We start from the raw sequence: 20,192 nt of genomic DNA on the forward strand, positions 1-20,192 counted from the left end.
AGAGGAGTAGTCCGCACAGGGCGCCAGAACACTTAAGGAAGAGTCAGCGGAATCGAAACGCATAGAGCGTGAGCCACTAATTCAGCAGTATCTAGTGAGCTACTACAGTAGCTATACTTGAATATCCCATGTCTTCTAGAAACATTTATGCTGTTTCTGCACCGATGCATGCCTTATACACTGTAAGTGTATTACTTTCTTTTTTTGGAAGCCTGAGGTACCCGTGCTCCTCTCTTCATCTACTATACATCCGTTGTGAAGAAAAAAAGGAGCTGGTGATCCAAAGTGATAAGGCCACAGTGGATACCAAGTCTTCACTCTTCATCTTCTGAGGCGGCACTCCCACAAGGGCATATGCAGGCCCACCCAGGCTTTGGTCTGGGGGAAATAGAAAGTATTTCCCCCAGACCAAAGCCTGGGTGGGCCTAATCTCCTTGGGTTTCCTCAAAGAGATGGCCCACTGAAGTCTTCAAGGGGGAGTGGCGGCCAAAAGGTACAGCCCACTCCCCACCACTTCAACTGTAGTGTTTGGTGGCCATTGGCGCTTAACTCATTCAAAACAAAACGTGCACCGAACAAAACTGAAGTGTGCTCAGGTGAAAGGGGATGCTATTTCTAGCCCCAACTACATGGCTGGAAATCAAAGAAATTCCCGTATCCTCTCCCGCCATAAAGCCAAGTGTGAAATAAAAAGTGCGGATAAGGGTCTTAGGTGCAAAAGGTGAGTTTATGGACAATGGCATAAATGAAGGGGGTGCAACTGTACCCTAAATCCCAGGGAGCATAATCTGTCTGAACCCCCTTGTTTAAAGAACCACTCTTAATTAAAAAATGCACATTGGAGTCTGTCTTCTTGTCCTGATGATATATTATATGTGATCATATACAACCATACAAAGGAGCACTGTGAAGTGTTGTATAAAGATGTTTAATTAGGATTAGGTACATATTTTTAATCCTGATAAATTACTCTTCATGCAGGCCTTCACTAGCCTGCCCCTTTTTCTCTTTGTAAAGCTTTATCATATCTAACATACCATCGGAGCAAGAAGACAGACAGGACAATTAGTGGAGTAACAGAGTTTGATCAGCGTATGTACAGTAACCTGGACAAAAATAAAAGTTGGCAGAGGAATGTATGGGTACTGATCTCAGATACCAGGTGGCTTGCTAAGAGTAATAGGAGCTGGAGATGGGACTTTTGTTCTTCATGTAGCTCATTGCCATAAGGTACCGGTAGTTTGTACTACCAATTGGAAATACAGTACATTTTCTTGGTCGCTGTATAGATATTTACTGGAGTTCCATCGAGGTCCCACATACAGAACAGTTTAAGGTTATTGATATTAACCTAAGACTTTACTATATGGTTTCCTTAATGGGCCATTCAGTGGAAATTTGGAATATTGGAAACATCATAAGATTGCATATTTGCAGATTTATGATAAGTTGTTGTATATGGTATACTCAGGGCGCTTCTATATACGTTTTATATTTTCTTTTTTCCATTATTCAACATGTCCCAATATGCATGTGAGAAAATGCCCTGGGTTCGCTTCCAAATGGACTACAGCGTGCCTTTACTTAAGAGACCAGTCATAAAATGCATGTATCACATAATGTATTTGTTAGAGCCTTGGGTTTGGCTATATTTTTGTTACAGATATGTGATGAGCCTTTAAAGTTTATCAATATACTTTTTATTGTTCTAATGAAATAATGTAAATGAAATAAAATAAATCTCAGTCTTTCACAAGGCTGCATCTGCAGCGCGTGACAGTTCTTCCAACATGAACGGAATATGAATACAAAAGTAGCAACGCTTTCGACATATTCATTTGAATCTTACAGTCTGCTACATAAGCTGGTACACAAAAAACACACTCATACAAAATTTTATTTTCACATTTACTTTACAGTAATAGCACATGTATAACGTGATTTTATTGTTACGTTCAAAGTAAAAAGCTGTACAAACAGAGATGCATGTTGTTAAGGCTCGTATAGTAACCCCACCTGCCTTTATTCAGCAGATCAGAGAGAGCCCAATGTTGCCGACAGCGGTTTCTCCATGGATTAATGACATGAAAGGTACTATGTCTTAGTTTCTCTGCTAACCTGGTTGATTTAAACAATATAATAAGAAAAGAAATAGTGCTTTAAAACGCAGCGCCTACAAAACATGCCCTTTGTTGCCCCTATGGCGTGAATGCCTTGTTTTTTAACACCGGCTTTGGGTTGTTCTGGCGCACTCACCAGACTTGCCCCAATGTTAGGAAACTGCCCGTCTGCCCCTGTAGATTGCCCCAGAGGAACATTATTGTAGGACTTTAAAAATGTACACAATTAACCATAATAATAGGGCAGCTGTAGTAATATTTATTATGTTAGCCTTGTTTCTTTTATTATTATTATTTGTGCTAAACTGGTATATTTACAAGCAAAATCTCAACAAAACATACAGAGTCCTAAATCTTTAAATGAAAATACACAAAACTAAAAAAATAGTGGTAGATAACATTATTAGCGCTATGCGAAAGTCCCGCTTAAGCATATGGCCTCTACATTGACTATAAAAAAAAATGCAAAAAGGTGCCATTTTACCAAATAAGCACTGTTCTGTATTCTTGGAAAAATAATCTACACTTGGCACTGCTTTGTGAAATATTACACTACGTAACGACCTGATTACTACTTCAACATATGCCAGGGGGCTGTGAAAATGTGCCCGGCTGGTAAGGGGTACCTTTGTCTATTTTTCGGTGGATTTGCATAGGATCACTGTTCTATAATACACAGTACCGCATGATACATGAGGTGTTTTCCAATCCATTGTGGATGTTTGGAATAGGGATGCATTAGTGCATGGGCTGGAAAGCATCAACTATTCTTTTACTAGGGGCACTTGAGAAGGTATTCTAATTTTTCTCATCCCCCCCTGGCAATTAAAGGGCTATTCTCACCACAACCACCTTTCAGTACACATCCACTCAACAAGCAATAAGAACAACAACAAAACACATAATTTCTATACACAACAGTCACTGATATGCACCTAGCTTCCTAAAAGACAAAAGAAATGAGGGAATCATGAAAAGCCTCACAAGGAGAATTTTGGCATCCTAAGAAAATGGGGGCTCACTGGCATGGTGGTCCCCTTCTTTACCTATTATTGCTCCATAAACCATTTTCTTTTTGAGTACATTTCAACATCATTTAAAAAGAAAATTGCATTACCCAACAATGAAACTGATGTTATTTCCATTGAATTGGAATCTCAATTCTTTTTAGGCTATTAAATAGTAACAGAGAATACCATTGACAGTGGTCTCTGCCTCTTCTGCAGTGCCTGACTACAGAACCACGAAGGGTAAAAAATCATCATCAGGCCTGGGTATTAATAACCAACTAGTCAATATTATTACATATATGCACATTCTTTTACAAATTGAAAATGTGTGACGGTGATACAAGAAGGAAGAAAGAAATTCAAGGACAATCAGACGCACTTCTTTCAGGTGCTTGAGCTCGATGGGATTCACTGATGCCTAGCCAGAGAAATCCTCGATACAGCAGTAGGTCATTCTTGACTTCCAGAAGGCAAAATGCTTTATAAACATAACAAAATTAAGCTGTACTATCAAACTGTCTAAAATGTCCCCAACCGATTCTGCACAGTTGTGAATATATTGCTTTAATACGGCGTTCGTATTTCTTGTTTAGTTATCTGGTAGAAATAAAATCAAAACCACAGGAATTGGTATACCCCATAGAATGCAATAACAGTCCTTTGCAGCCACATAAAAAGCTCCTTAATTTGTTCACCCACTCTAGACAACTAACTGGGTAGGTGTTTTTTAGGAATTTGGGTTTATCATCAAGAAAATTTATGGGATAACGGATATCTCACACTTCAAGGTAAGTGTTATTGTGTTAAACATTTCAGTGACTGAGATTATGGCCACTAAAAAATAAAGCATAAAAAGGAGTATGTATATACTACATATTCAAGGGTCTCAAGGGGTTTGGAGATTGTCTTCTTGAAAAAAGTCCTCTTTTGCCCTTTGTCATTGGGCAAAGAACCTCTCTCCAAACACTCTGGTATAGTCAGTATAGAAACCAGTAGTCACCTCGATCATCCATTGAGTGAATTCCAGCATATCATTCCGTAGGAATCAGCTGAATATATGCTGTTCACTTTTTTGGATTGCTCATGTCATTCGGTAGTGGAATCTTTATCCGTGGAGGAGCTGTCTCGGACAGGTAGCAAGTCATAGTGGCATGGAATGTGACTGTTCTTTGGAAGGTCATAGAGATCCTGGCTGATTTTACCGTTGTTACTGAAAGCTCCTTGAACGACACTCACGGTGGGTTCTGTAAGAAGACAAAACGTATGAGTTGCTATTAACAAAGTCGCTAAAATATTAATAGTAAAATGTTTTTCTAATAATGTAAGGCTGTATATATATATATATAAATATATAGATATAATATCATGCAGCTTGGCTTTACTCACATCTTGCAAAGACGGGGCTAAATGGGCTAATAGCATTTTGGAATACGTGACGAGCCCCATTCTGCACAGCAGGCAGAAAGTGCACTCATTATTTAGGCTAATTACAGAGGAAAGCCTGCCCATGTCTTGAATGTGTCCGTAAATAATTGAAAGTTCTCACACTCAGGTCTAGTCTTAAACAAGCACAGAGAAAGGTTACTGATGTTTTGGGAAATTGATGTGTGTTTTTCTATTTTGCAAACATCAATATGATCAATTCGGTTCATAAGTAGCAGATCGTTAACTTGATCCATCAAGCGCTGAGAGAAAAAATACTAAGCCACAACTTTGAGCTCCAGAGGTTATTCTGAGGCAATTTATCAACCGTGGAGCCGTTTTAAGACCCCAACCAGTATATTCTTTTGTGATTCAAAATAATAATCCATACAGCTAATGGTACTGAAGCCCCACAAAAAATGGTTATTTTTTAATTTTTGATCCTAATTTGGAGAAATTCGGTATAAGCTTGCGCCAGTTGTTAAGAGATAGGAAAAGAGAAAGAGTGGGTAAAAGACCGCAGCTATCCACTATGAGTAAACAATGTCCCCTAATGTTCAGAAAAAGAAAAAAAAAACAAATACAATATATATCTGATGTGAGTAATGGTTCACAGTACAGAAAGAGCAGGTACAGTTAACATAGTTTTAATAAAATACTTCAATAGTTAACAAACACTAACCACCTAACGCGTTTCACCCAAATGTGAGTGTGTGGCAAATCCAGTAAGGTAAAAGAACAGTAACCTTGGCTAAAAAGAAGCCAGCACTAGTCCCTGAAAGGCAACCGATTTCTTTGCTGTTTGCAGAGGTATCTAATATCAAACTCATTTATTGTATAGCCTTGTGTCTTCCAAATCATCTTTATACCATGAGTTAAAGGTGCTTAATGAAGAGATGACCCCTGATTGAAATGGGCCGTTATCGAGCTGCCATAGTCAGCAATCACTTCCAATGTAGCTGGAGAAAGTGTAGCGAGAAACTCTCTCCATGCTTATGACAAATTCCCAGGCTGTAATGGACCTATAATATACAGTACTATACCTGCTCCTCTTTATTAATATCACACATAAGCATTCACATTCAGCCACAGTCGTTTTACCGCAAGTGTGGTAACACGCAAATAATTCACGCATTATACGTAGAAGACACCAGCAGTTTACGCCAAACGCCAATCTTATTGTGAAAACAAGTATGATAAAAGAAAAAAATAAATGAAGCAAAAGCTAAATTATAAAGCCCTTACACACACAGCAAAAGTGGTGTTTTTTTCCTTACCGTTTGGGGAACCCTTTTTGAGAGTTAACAAGCTGCAATAAAACAATACAAAATATAACTGTACAAAATAGTAAGTGCAGCCCAACTTTGTGTGCATGTATTCCTTTTACTGTCTAACCATTTTTAGAGGAGGAGAGTAGTCAGAGCTGGGAGAGACCCTGTTGTCAGCGTGAGTTGTTTTTAATTCCCAATCATTTTGAGATGTTTAATTTCACATGTTAATTTTGTTTTCTAGTATAAGAACATGGTGCTTTGGAACATAAAAGCTACATCATGTGTTGCCAGGATTGTGGGAGTTGTAGTCCACAGCAGCTAAAATGTCATTGGTCTACAACAATGTTTAGACCTGGATGGGTATTCCCAAGGGTATGTTTTCTGTAACATCCCTATGTGATATGATGTTAAGTATAGGGAAGCTAGCCATCATCACATAATCCAGTTGGTTTAATCCATTGAGATACAAATTTAGACTATTTTATGAAAACCTTAGTAATTAGGGCACATTTTTGTTTGTTTTAATCCGTTCAATCAGCACCGAGCCTAATGACACCTTTCAATTATAATAACGAGTCACTTGCCAATGATTGAACCCCCACATCAGCTAACGAATACTACAATATTCCGAACGGTCACATTTTGTTTTAGTTGACTTGCGTCTTAACCACTTACCAACTTCATAAACATTCTTGTTGGCCAAACTCGTATTACTGATCTCTGCGTAGGCAGAATCTCTGCGAGCCGGAGACTTCATTTCCACATATCCGCACTCCGTGTTTTTTGGAAGAAGTACTGGGGGGTCCTTGATGGTAGCGTATGGATTTTCAGAACTACTTAATGAGCAAGTACTAACGCTGTATGATGAGTTTTTTAGTAACCCTGAAAATAAAAATAAAAACACATTGTTCACTTATTCTAGCACAAATTTTGTTATTCAGTTATATGTCATATGTATGTTATATTTAGAAAGAGTAAGCTTACCTCCTAACCCAAGAATATGCAAAAAAAACTAAATAAGAAACTAAAGAACTAAATAACACAAACTAGCTTAACGTTTTGATGATATATAATAGGGACTTCTTCTCAAAATTACATTCAATAAGGAGAAAAGGAAATAGCTCATCTTATTGGGGTCTGCAGCAGAAAAATGGCACTGGACCTACAGAAAGAAATATAGGGTCAAATAAGCTTGCATGACCTCAGAAGTCTTTTTTTCCAGTGCAAACAAAAGACCTATGAGGTCCAGAAAGCTTATGTCTTTCTGTGTTGGCCAGTAAAATGTATCCCTTTCTCTTTGCTTTTCGAAAACATTTCATTATCTTTACTTGCGCAGACAATATCTCACAAGCTATTCAATTGTCTCTTTGAGACCCAAATCCTTCTTTCCTCACCTAATGTTCCTTTTTTCTAGGATTTCTTTACCATGCCTCAGTACGTGGTTACCAAAAAGTCATAAAAGCCTTAGTAAAGCTACAAAGCACATTGGCCTTCTTCAAAATGTCATACCTTATGGCATGAGTAATTCCCTTCCTAATATAAAACCGACCCTAGCGTGTTGGTAGGCATGCAAATTGCTGTTTTGTAGAACACCTATCTTAACTGTTCTAGTAGACTGACCGACTTAACAACAACTTAGTTATTAACAAGATGTAGGTTTACACCATGGGTCTTCTGTAATTTATGTCATTATATATAGTATGGTTGGTAAAGGTTCACTCATGAGATGGGCTTGAATAAATTATTCTCTCCACACGACTATCTAGAGCTGTGGCTGTCCAACTTTTGTTGGACTCAAATTCATTACTTACAACTCAAAAAAGTAGACAGCAATAAACATAATTACCATGCTCGTGGGGATATCCCCCTTGCTTCCAGCCTGCTGGTAGGGTACCGGTATAATCAATAGTGTGGGATCTCTTTCCTGGATCTATGTTTTTAAGATTCACAAAGAGCTGGCTGCTTTTTGACTGTATGCAGAATGTAGGAAAGAAGAAAATGTTAATTTTTTTTAATCACACTAAATGTGAAAATAAAAGAACACATGAATTGTTAATTTCTGATGTTAACAGGGAACACCTATCCTAAAATCATGGTTAAGGGACGATATTCTGTTTTGTACACAGAAATAGGTTTAGATGATGAAAAACTGGACAGTACTATAGGGTCTCTGGAGGACGGGGAAAACGATCTACTCAAGACCACAGTATGATAACATCGAATAGGTCATACTATATAATTGTGGAGCAGCATCCATCCACCACCAGCAACCCAGCATTAAACATTCAGCAGAGACCTTTGTCTCACCATAGATTGCTATCATTTGCTTATCTGTTATTATACAGCTTACATGGTCCAAAGGCCTGTAATATCACATTTATATAATGGTACTCTTCACAGTCAAGCAATGCAACGACCACAAGAACCTCTGATCCCTCATCAAAACAGGTGGCAGACAATGGATCTGCCTCCTCTTTTTCCAGCGCTGGCCTAGGACCTGATAACCTCCTGAAACAAAGGTGCATGCAAAGCAATTTTATACATGATTTTACCTTTGAAACAATCATTCGATCCATGGTGTTGACGCGAGGCCCTGTTGTACATTGGGTCAATGTGTGATAGCTTGGGTTAGAAAAATACTGACTGTTTGGGTTTCCGCCATTGCTGTGCGGAAGGGTATCTGAAAAGCAAAAATACAAAACACAAATTACAATACTGTGACTACACATTTTAAGCTTGAGTTCAAGGTGTGACTTAATTCATATTAGATCTATCTGCTACGTTGGACCCCTTTATTTTATCAATTAGGCAATGTATATAAATACAAATATAATGTATGTCACAATATTAACGATTTTAGCTTTTGTCTCATATTTAGATACTTGCTTATTTATGCAATTTTATTCAAACAAGCAATATAAAAAAGCTAATTCAGGCAAGGTCCATTAAAATTGAACGTTGTTGTCACTATTACACTTCCGTCTGAATGGACAGGGGATTCCTATTTGAGTTCCTTTACTTTTTTGTCTAACTTTGAGCAAGGGTAGGTCACATTCTAAATAATGTAATCAACAGTCCAATGAAAAGGTAGTAAAATAATAAATTGACAGAGGGATACATCTCACATGATGTCACATAAAACATGGATACAAATGGAAAACCCAAAGGCTTCTTACCAGCAATTGTATAGTCTGTACTCAGGACTCGCACCGCAGGAGTATAAGATACCACAGGCATTGCTGTGTCTTTGCCTTTTTGCTTGTGTCTATAGATGATGAAGAGTGCAAGCAGGAATAGGACAAGCAGGACCAAGATAATGATCCCAGCAATTGCACCAATCTGGTAAGAATCGGCAGGAATGGCAGTGCTTGTCCGGCTAAGGCTGTTTAAGTTTCCTACCACAATTGTTACGGCTACAAGGAAATACAAAAATGGGTTTAGGGAACAGGCACTGGCTGCAAAGGGAACTGTCTGAGACATTTCAGCTGAAACCGAAAGACAATATCACGCTTGTTCTTACTCTCATAGTAATAGTGTGGCTATAATGGTGACATTAATATTTCTAGGTAATCGTAGTCACATTCACACTAGACTATCAATAATGCAACAATAATGTTTCATTATTACTAGTCATGTGGGCGTGTGAGCTTTAATTGGCCAGGCTACTTTATGCTTCCATTGTGACCCTGGTGACACAGGAACCGGAACCGAATCAGGTCCCAAGGAAATGTTCAGTGCATAAACTGAGTACAGTGTCTGTTTTCTTCTTTTTTTATTTTTTTTTTACTCTTTTCCAATTTGTGTTAGTTGTCAGCCTACATCAAAAGCCAAACTGTACCTTGATCACATCTTGCACCTTTCCAACCGGGGTTACAGTAGCAGGTCCCTGTGATGTGGTCACATATGGAATTGTTAAGACAATCACACACTTGCCGACAGCCATATCCATAAGTTCCTGGGGTACATTCTGAAATAAAAAAGACAAATTCAGATATGTTCCATATTAATACTTATTATATTTTATGTGCGTTAGGGATATCTTGTCAAACTGACCTAATTTATTTTTGACTGGCTAGCTAAAATAAAAGATTAGGAAGGAGCAGCAGATAGCCTATTTGACACTGTCCCTCACAGAAGACTAAATTATACTGTCTGGATTTGAATGTTAGTAGTTGAATGGACAAGACAATGGCTGAGTGACAAGAGACAGAAGGGTGTATATTCAAAGGAAAGTCTTGCTTCTAGTGGGGTACCTAAAAGATCAGAAATGGGACCTAGACTTTTTTAATACTTTATTAGTGATATCACAGAAGGTCTGAAAGGTAAGGTATGCCTTTCTGCAGACAATACTAAGGTCTAGTGGAATAAGCCAAATAGCTAATGATTTAACTAAGTTATAAGAATTGTCTAGAGTGGGGCAATAGCAGATTAACACTAATATATGTAAAATCATGCATTTAGAATGTAAAAATCCAAAGGCAAAATATAGCATTTGGGGGTTCTGTCAGCGAGAACTGAAAAGATGGACTTATGTGTAATTATTTTGGAGAACTTAAAGCAGGCAATGCACAAGACATAGGAAAAGCCAAGCAGAATGCCAAATCCAGAGAGTTCCCATCTATGATGTCTCCTTAAAAATGCTCTTAAAAAAAACCTGTATTCTATGGATGTTTTACATTCACATACCTAATCGTTTAGGGTACTCAGAATGCATGTATGATTTGGCTCATAACTTCTCAGATATACTGTATATCCCACGAGTAACCAGCATGTACAAAGTAAATGAGGATTTATTGTTGGGCCCATAAGATTAAGGATAACGTATAGTATGATGTTTGCATACTCACTCATTTCACAGTGCTTCCCCATGAATCCTGTGCGACAGGTACACTGGCCACTAATATGATCGCAGTCAGCACCATTCTGGCACTGACATACTCTGGCACATTCTTTTCCAAAGTAACCTAAAGGACACCCTATGAAGAGTCAAGAAGGGGTCACCATTAGTTACCAGACTGAAAATAATTCCCAGACAAAGATACAGACAACTATGGGATGTTTCCAAATCACATAATTTAAATAGAATCGAAATTTTTTGTGGAGAAACATTACAGAATTCCGACGCATGGAAGTGGAATCTTCTGACACATCTGAGATGGAATACCACCAATTTTACGTGAGATCTTTATACCAAAGCTGGACCACTTTTCCTGGATATTTTTTTTTCATTTTTTATTTACATTTTTTCTTTCCCAATTTTGTAAACAGAATATGCAGATATATGTCTAATAAATCTATGCAACAGTATGTATTTTGTTATCATAGTAAACATTTATATTGTCCAATATTATAGATTATAATACTTTTTATAGATTAAACATTGTACTAATGTTGAAAATAAATGGTTTTAGTTGAAGCAATATTTGCCAGATACAGACCATGTCCCCTCAGTACCTTAATTTCTAACTGACTTTTCATATGAATAATGAACCACTTCACCCAATACTGGCATCTTAACATACTTCTAGACAGTCTGCTTACAATCATGAACAAGCTTGGATTTTCCATTGAACAATGAGAACATATGCCTCCCAAGTGTCCCACTTTGCCTGAGGCAGTTCCAATTTTGCCACTGAGGTAGAGCTTGGTGGTACACATCCTGCGCATGCGCATAATTGTGAGCATTCACAGTACCGCTGCTAGTGTCATTGTACCTCCCAAGCTCTGGCCCCGATTCGCCAGGAGTAGAAGTATGATGGATCTGTTGGCTTCATCTAACAATATGTCCTGTTCTGATTATGTGTACTTTCCAACAACATTGAAGTTTTAGAATTTAGTGCTGATTGATTTTTTACATATAGCAGGGATCAGATACGTTTATTCACTAAAGTGAGCTGAAACACTTCAACTCACCAACTTCATCATACAATAGAAAGGGCAGTTTGCCATCAAATAATGGTTAACTGATTTATTAAGGCTTTACACAGGGCTATATTTACTCCTTTGTGTGTGTTTTAACACACCCACAATATCACAGCTTAGTGAATAAACTCCAGAAGTGAAAAGAACTTTAAAATTATCTTGTTCAGAGTATGAACCATCCTACAGCTGCAATAAAAACTTACGTTGAGTACAGTAGAGTCCTGTCCAGCCAGGAGAACATTTGCACTCTCCATCATATGCGCTGCAGTGGGCTCCATTATGGCAGTTACAGGTGTGAATGCAGTTCGGCCCCCAGTGGCCAGGAGGGCACGCTGAAACAAAGCAAGGAACTATTAGACTATGTTTCAGAATCATTTTGCAAATATAATACGAAATCAAATCCACAATGGAAAATTAAAATAACAACCAAGGAACCCAAGTGAAAAGTTTCTGCTGATGGCTACACTCTTATTGGAATAGCATGTCAAATTACTTTCAGCAGATTTTAATAACCACTGAAATTCCAGCCATCAACTAAACTCCTTTGTGTTCTAATTTCTCATTCCTCGTTAATTGCTTGCTATTCATTACTCCAAGTGACATCATCTGTTAGGCAGTACTAGTTTAATGATTTTCTTCCTGTCACCAAGACAACACCAGACAAATACTGTTTGGTAATATGTCTTTTCTTGGCAAAATAGTCTTCCCGTCATAAATCTTACAAAACATATATTTTAATATTAAAAAAAAACAAAAAACACTTACGCTGTGAGCAATCGCTGCCAATCCAACCAGGGTAACACTGACAGGAGCCATCTATTGGGTTGCAGGTCCCATTATTGGTGCAAGTGCAAGTTCCAGCGCAGTTTTTCCCAAAGCGTCCACTGGGACAAACTAATTAGGAACATAGTATTATTGCATTTTATCGATACAGCCAACTGTTCTACCTCCTTAGGGCTAACATGCAAAAAGTATTTGGAAATGCTAATTCTCTTATAGACTACCACAATACCGGAGATAGAACCCAATGATAGATTATCTCAGCTACTAAAATACAGGCCTCAGACTGAAACAACAGAGTGGGTTTATAACAAAAGCCTAATGATCACATTTAGGTGTTTGCAAGGTTATTATTATTAATAACACTCTGTTGTCAGTTTCCTTACCTTCATTGCAAAGTGACCCCATAAAGCCTGGCAGACAGTCACACTGGCCAGTGACATGATGGCATGGGCCATTGCTGTGGACACATTGAGGGCAAGCTTGGCTGCATCGATGTCCATAGAACCCTTGAGAACACACTGAAAATACATATGGATAACCATTCTTTAGGGGTAATTCATCATTAATGCTGAAAGGAATACTAATGCGCTCATAACAAATGAACCAATGTGTATCCTACAAAGGGTTTGGAAATCTGACCAATCTCACCATTCTTTACATTCAAAATGTCTTGTATTTAAGCTGTTGTATGTGTCACAGAAGCAAATCTTTGAGATGATTGCATTTGGGCATCTCCTCAATATACAAATGTAGTTGTACCTTACCTTGCCTTAGTAAGATAGGTATATATAAATGGATGCACTTGCCCCCTCTTCCCCCCCAAAAATTCTAGCAGGGCCACCCTATTGTGCCCACCCCTGGGCCAGGGCTAATATTCTCTTCCCCACTACAGGAACAAATGTTGTCGTTCAAAGACGTGATAATGGTGTACTAGTGGACGCTTACATCTTTGGCACGTAGTCCCTCGGTAGCCAGGAGCACATTCACAGACGCCATCATCTGGGGAACAGGATGCTCCATTTTTACAGTTACAGGATAGTGAGCAGTTTGGTCCCCAGTGTCCTCCGGGACACACACTGTCACAATGCATACCTGTTAATATGACAAATTCATGTTATAATACAGAAAAATCTTATATATTTACACATCATGTACTAAACATTGTATTGTTATCATTGTAACATGCTTCAAAGGTCATTCCATTTTTGTAATATAAAGGTTACCTAAATTCACATATAAATTATGCAGAAATGATGACACTAAGCTCTGTATTCACATCACGCTTTTCACCTCAAAATTGGCACCTTGCATAATCACTGCTGTGACCGGGGTTTAACTCAGTGAGATCCTAGTTTAACTCAGTGAGACCAGTTTAACTCAGTGAGATCCTAATACAGAAATTTAGCAATTAAGCAAACAAGAGAAACTGCTTAATTGTATCTGCCGAGTTTAGCCACTAGAACTTAGTAACTCGTCTTAATGAATACAATTCTTAAGAGTTAAAAAAAAAAAGGCAACATACCGACATTTAAGACACGTCATATTTCTTCCCATGACATTGTGCAAAAAGTATAATATATTTATAATGTTCCAAAAACTGAAGGACTATAGTATAGCAGAACCCATTTTATTGACAATATTGACTGTAATGACATATATGAACTGCAACACCATTAATTTTGCCCAGATTCAGGTTTATATAGAATATCACAAGCAACCATATCTAGAAAAATGAATTAATGAAATTACTCAAACTGGCGTAGCTCGAGTGATTTCTAGTTTTCTAGTTATGTTATGTTTGCTTTAAGCTGCTTGAAAAATCTAAATGGATGGCCATAGAAACACTGCCAATTCCACTCGTCCACAGACATGAGAAACAGCACACCTTATTGGTAAGATTATTTAAACCCGACTCCCTCTTTAAAATCTTAAACCTAGTTTATAAATATATAAGCCTAGCTGTCCTGTTCTGGGGTTTCTATTCAAGCAAGCAACTAATGCTGCCGAACCGTCTTCCGCAATATAAGCTGCTTTTCTTTTTACAGCTAAATCACTTCCTCTAGATAGACAGGGGTTAATTTCCAATTAGCACTGAGCAGATTACTGTAGTGTTAAGAACATAATAAATATAACTATACAGTGCCCACAAAAAGCTTGGAAATCCTGTCATCTGACCACCACAGAAGCTCATTCAAGGTCTCCTTATGAACCTTCATAGAAGAAAATCCCCTACTTGACCAGTAATACCTGAACCTAAACTTTTAATCGTTGATTTTTTATTTTAAATATATTAATTACAAATGGTGGTACTTTTTAGCGCTAGGGACAAGAACGGGGTAGAATGTAGATTGGAGGACATAATACCATATTCATAATATTAACAGTCAGCCTGCGCATCACATGCTAACCAGCATCCCACATCGTATTGTGTCTCCTCCGCAATAGCAATCAAAGATGCCTGACAGCTGAATAGATCATTAGTTTCTTTTGTGTAAAAGAGAAATGTTGACAGATCCGCAAGTTTAGTAAATTACAGAAACCTGACAAAAAGCACTGAGTCTTTAAACATGTTTATCGCATATACATCAATCTGCACGCAGGCGTCTTTCGCCTGTTATCTGAATTAAATTATTTCGGTAAGGTTTAGCTCTACTTCATCGAGAGGAGGGTTTTGTGACGAATTTTGGTCTGTTTTGATGTTGATAAGGAGATTGGTGCAGGAATGTTTTGCCAGGACTCGGGACAAAGAGGCCTTTGATGGTCAGCACAAGTTGCTAGGCAATCACTAAACAGCTCAAAAGAAATACTCATGTATTTAATGCCTGGCACATTATTCCAGTGAACTTGTGTCATTATTATTTCCTCTCTATCCAGAGCTGAAGGAGTAAAACTTATAGGGGAGCTCTCACCATTTTTATTACTAATATCACATTACAAACAAGTTAGAGAGTTGTGTTTTATAAGAATTCTAGTGTTCGCATAACATAATGGTTAAAGACAGCTGCATTTTTGTGATATATCTGTTTTTATGTCTGCTATCTTAGCCCAATATTCTAGAGAAACACACTAAGTCCTTAGTATGCTACCTTATTGTAAACAATGGAATGTCATGGCCTTAATAACCCAAAGGGACCCTCTGACTCATAAAAGTCTATAGAGCAAGGGACTTTATTATTTTTGTCATCAACAACCTGTTTAGTGTGATAGTTGTATAAGGAGTGTCATCCAGCTATCTCATGACCACCTATAATGCTGACCTACATGGAGATTATTGGGGAAAAATTAGATAAAACCCACTTTTCTTCAATGTTATAATACATTACTGAATATGTCTTTATATTAGTTGCTCAAATAAAAATATTAACCTTTTCATAGGACTTCCCTGTTAAAAATTCCTTACAAAAAACAAAAACTGTCTGCGCTTCTCACCCTAATAAAGTTGGCAACAAATATATAAACATAATATAAATGAGAGGTTTTGGTTATATGAATTGGCCAAAGCAGGTTGGTAGCAGTATAAACTGCTTTGTGTGCCCACTATGTAGGAGGTGAGAGTAGGTTCTCACCCTATTCAGAGTGTGCCTTGACGTGGCGGGTGAGCTTAATTATGCTTTGGCCAATTCATATAACCAAAACCTCTCATTTATATTATGTTCATATATTTGTTGCCAACTTTATTAGGGTAAGAAGCGCAGACAGTTTTTTGTATACATTGTACAGCCAATACACTGTTTTTGCAGCATGCTTACACCTGTTTGGTAGGCCTCGTATTATACATTTGTATTATTTGAGCCTGAGACTATCTTAGCGCACCGACATTTTTTCTTTTCCCTGTTTGCAAAAATTCCTTACAGTCAAGAAATACATTTTAATAGATGCATAGATACGTTTAACTCCCCTTAAAGGGAGATTAAAACAACCAAAATTGTTTTTGAGATCCCGTATGGAAGGCAGAAACGGCTACAACTAACATATCCATTCCACTACATGTCCAGCAGTTATCTCCCTTTCCTCACTCCACCCTTACAAAGGCTACCCAAAGTAATCATCATCAATCAGCAACTTAGCAATAGAGAGATAACATAATGAGCAGGAATAATCATGCAAATCACGAGAAAACCAACATTAAGATGGCAAAATAACATCAAAATACGTTTATGTCCTTTTAGCATTGGTATGGATTAATGATGTCATCCACAGCTGGCAGAAAGCTTCTATTGCTTTGTAATGTAACTCTAACAAAGTTGGGAACCATAAAGCAAACACTTACCGGCCCAGCCTGCCAGGCATCGGCAGTAACCAGTAGCAGGGTGACAACCGTCGGCATGACTGCAGTCACAGCGTTCAATGCAATTCATCCCATAGGTACCATCCTGGACAATAAATAGGTATACGTTAATCATGACAGCAGCAAACATTCGACCCATTTAGTCTGCCCATTTTTTCCCTTAAAGACTGAAACACCAATCAGTCCTTAGTCTTATGTTTAGATTCAGGATAGCTTTATGCCTAGCCCATGTACATTCAAAAAAGTATAACATACCTGCAGTATCATGTACGGATATATTACTTCTTCCATAAAACACCCGATTAATGATTTTTATTATAGAATGATGTTCCCAAATTATCTCTCATAGTGTTATTAAAATATTTTTACCTGGCAAGGAAGTTCACATTTGACCCCCCTCCAGCCTGGGGAGCAGGTACATGTCCCATCCAGTGCATTACAGGCTCCTCCGTTAAGGCACTGACACGTCAGATTACAGCCCAGACCCCAGTAACCTCTGGGGCAGTTAATGGAGCAATCTACGCCATGCCATCCTAGTCAAGGAGTGAGATAGGTTACACATTGTTTTTTTCATAAAAATAGTTTTATTACTAAGTATTGGCTCCAGTAAAAACCTCTAATTTATTAAACTAATTTCAGTCATTTAAATATGAAATGCAATGAGTTAATCTTGTTCAATTTACAAAGTTAGATAAAATGATTCTAAAAGAAAAATTATATAAAAAAAGTATTTAAATATTTTGTTGGCATAACATAAGCAGTTCTATATTTTAACAGGATATAATAAAAAAAACAATATTTATAAAATAAATTAATTTATAAAGTTTTTTATAAAAAAATATTTATCAAACATTACACTGATAATAATAATAATAATAAAAATAATAATACTAACTAATAAGGTGCAGTTCTCCTATGGGCAGTTTACCATAAAACATTTGACTAATCAGTCCCTGCTCAGCCAATCTGAATCTTAACTGGGTGTTTTCGGTCATATTTTGTGAGTTTATATGTTACTTTCTTTGGAGATGATGTTCGGTCACACTTTATCTATGTGATATGTTTTTACATAGGGGATTGTACATACAAAACCTAATCATTTTGTAATGGAAAATATACTAGTCTAAATGAAAGTTAAAATCCTACCTGCTTTACAGGTGCAAGAACCATCCACCGCAGAGCAAACTGCATTGTTCTTACACACGCACACAGATGAACAGTTACTGCCATATGTCCCTAGTGGGCAAGGTTTGGAGCAATCCACACCCTGAAAATAATCAGTGTTTATGAGTTGATTAAAGTGAAAAGTAAGAGTATATGCACTGCCACTCAAAAGTTTGGGGTCACTTAGAAATGTCCTTGCTTTTGATAGAAAACCAAATTTTGTCTATTAAAATCTCATGAAATGTATCGGAAATACAGTGTAGATGTTGTAAATGACTATTGTAGCTCAAAATGGCAGATTTTTAATGGAACATCTCCATAGGCGTACAGAGGCCCTTTATCAACAACAATGACTCCTGTGTTCCAATGGCCAATTGTGTCCCCTAATCCAAGTTTACATTTAAAAGGCTAATTGATCTTTAGAGGTCATAAGAGGTTGGGCAGACTTGATACGCAAAATGGTTCTTATCTGCCGACACTTTATAGACACTCTATTAGAAAACCCCTTTGCAATTGTGTTACATAGCTCGAAATTTCTTTTTTTCCATGAGGACAGCTAAGTGACCACAAACCTTTGAACGATGTACATCTATACAGATCACTTATATACAGTATATACAGTATTATATAATAGTGATTGACGATTTAGCCTAGTAAATTTCAGAAAGCTACAAAAATAACAAAAAAATGAATAGATTAATGTCTTTAGTGATGACCAAGGCTTTACAGAGTCTTTGTATATATCTAACATTACAAGACTATATGTAAACACACAAAAATATTATCAAATATGTGAACAGGATTGTATTTTTCATTGGCTTAGCCATTTGTTACTAACTACGGTTAAAATCTCAACACTGAATAGTCTGGCACTATTTTCATTTTCTAAAACGATTATACATTTTTTAACAATTCACTGGTGCATCATCTACTTCATTGATTACATATTTATTGTATGTTTATGCTATATATTTTACTTTTGCATGGATATTGGCTTAGTAAGTACAAAGCAACAGAAATGCAGCAAATAAAAAATACTTTCTAGGATCCAAGTTTTAGTTGCTTAGTCTAGGATAATAATAGTCACTTATGGGGCTTCTGTTTCAGTAATGAATTGGTTATGTTGGCCCCCTTTTTAGTGGATGATCAGCACATCTTTTAGCTTGTGATAGTCTAGCTCCAGTTATGATCCTTGCTTAGGATTCAGGCTATACCAACTAACCTATAAAACATAAGGATAGGAAATAAAAAGGCTTAAATCCTGATTTACCGTAAAACCCGGGGCACAGATGCATTTCCCAGTCACGCTATCACAGTCTGCCCCATTTTGGCAGCTGCAGACCTGCTGACAAGATTCTCCGTAGACGCCTGGAGAGCAGGTCTCGTTGCAGTATAGACCAGACCAGCCAGGCTTACAAGAACATTCTCCAGACATAGGATGACAGCTGAAAGGAGAGCATGAAAGAGATAAATGAACAAATGATTCAGAGTCTACATATGACACCAAGGCTGAATTTATGTTTTCCCTAATCACTGTGCAAGGACAAAAGAAGTGACCAAAGTATTGTCAAATTATCATACCTTTATAATCATTATAGCAACATATAAAACGTTATTTCAACGCTCAGAGGACTCAAATGCGATACTGAATTAAAAGAGGCAATAATCATGGTCAATTTACAATCTACCAAGTTTCTGTGTGTGTGTGTCTGCCTGGTAAATCAGATGGTGTACTTTGTAGTACAGAAGTGTACACTGTTCTCGCACACCATCCAACTTTTAGGATGGTCTCAACTAGGTCTGTTGCTAACCTTCTGTGAGTTTATACTTCCCATATAGTGCATGGTAAAAATATATGTGTCCTGGAAAAAATGATTGATATGTCTGTCCTGGGCTGCTTTTGTGGTGGTTACGCTAAAAACAATGGAGAAGTAGCCTGGAATGGCAGACCACGTTGCATGTTAATGTGTGATATAGCCATGTGATAAGATTTAAGGAAAGCCTTGGTTATCTAGACATCCTGCATGGCTGAATCCCTTAGATTTCATGAGATCCATTCAGTCACCTAAAAAAACTCCCCAGGTACAGCTCCTCCTAAAACATATAATATGATGTTTAGGTGTCAATATCAGATAAACCCATAACTAGAAGGACCACTGTCATCTGCTGATAATGCCTCTCTACTGGACACAAATCACCTAGCCTGCTCATT

At 37.5% G+C, this 20,192-nt stretch overlaps 1 protein-coding gene across 2 annotated transcripts in view; it reads right to left on the reverse strand.

Annotated features, from left to right (window-relative positions):
* Positions 1-4,216: 4,216 nt before the first annotated feature.
* The window catches only part of LOC149302940 (multiple epidermal growth factor-like domains protein 10), a 43,240-nt gene continuing 27,264 nt past the window's right edge, over positions 4,217-20,192 (reverse strand). The window contains exons 9-23 of one of the 2 annotated variants that reach the window (XM_089481697.1): positions 19,251-19,425; positions 17,963-18,083; positions 17,186-17,349; positions 16,799-16,901; positions 13,474-13,620; positions 12,912-13,046; positions 12,511-12,639; positions 11,949-12,077; positions 10,671-10,799; positions 9,662-9,790; positions 9,000-9,236; positions 8,376-8,503; positions 7,670-7,793; positions 6,499-6,705; positions 4,217-4,374 (exon numbers count right to left, since the gene is read on the reverse strand). In XM_089481697.1, coding sequence (XP_089337823.1) covers positions 4,217-4,374; positions 6,499-6,705; positions 7,670-7,793; positions 8,376-8,503; positions 9,000-9,236; positions 9,662-9,790; positions 10,671-10,799; positions 11,949-12,077; positions 12,511-12,639; positions 12,912-13,046; positions 13,474-13,620; positions 16,799-16,901; positions 17,186-17,349; positions 17,963-18,083; positions 19,251-19,425 — 2,215 coding nt within the window. Of the gene's footprint in view, positions 4,375-6,498; positions 6,736-7,654; positions 7,794-8,375; positions 8,504-8,999; positions 9,237-9,661; positions 9,791-10,670; positions 10,800-11,948; positions 12,078-12,510; positions 12,640-12,911; positions 13,047-13,473; positions 13,621-16,798; positions 16,902-17,185; positions 17,350-17,962; positions 18,084-19,250; positions 19,426-20,192 lie in introns of both variants that reach the window. The other variant, XM_089481696.1, reaches the window with a different exon arrangement.

Source organism: Sceloporus occidentalis, unplaced genomic scaffold (genome assembly GCF_023333645.1).
Source record: "Sceloporus occidentalis isolate IW3139 unplaced genomic scaffold, rSceOcc1.0.p SCAF_16, whole genome shotgun sequence".
NCBI classification, from domain to species: Eukaryota; Metazoa; Chordata; class Lepidosauria; order Squamata; family Phrynosomatidae; genus Sceloporus; species Sceloporus occidentalis.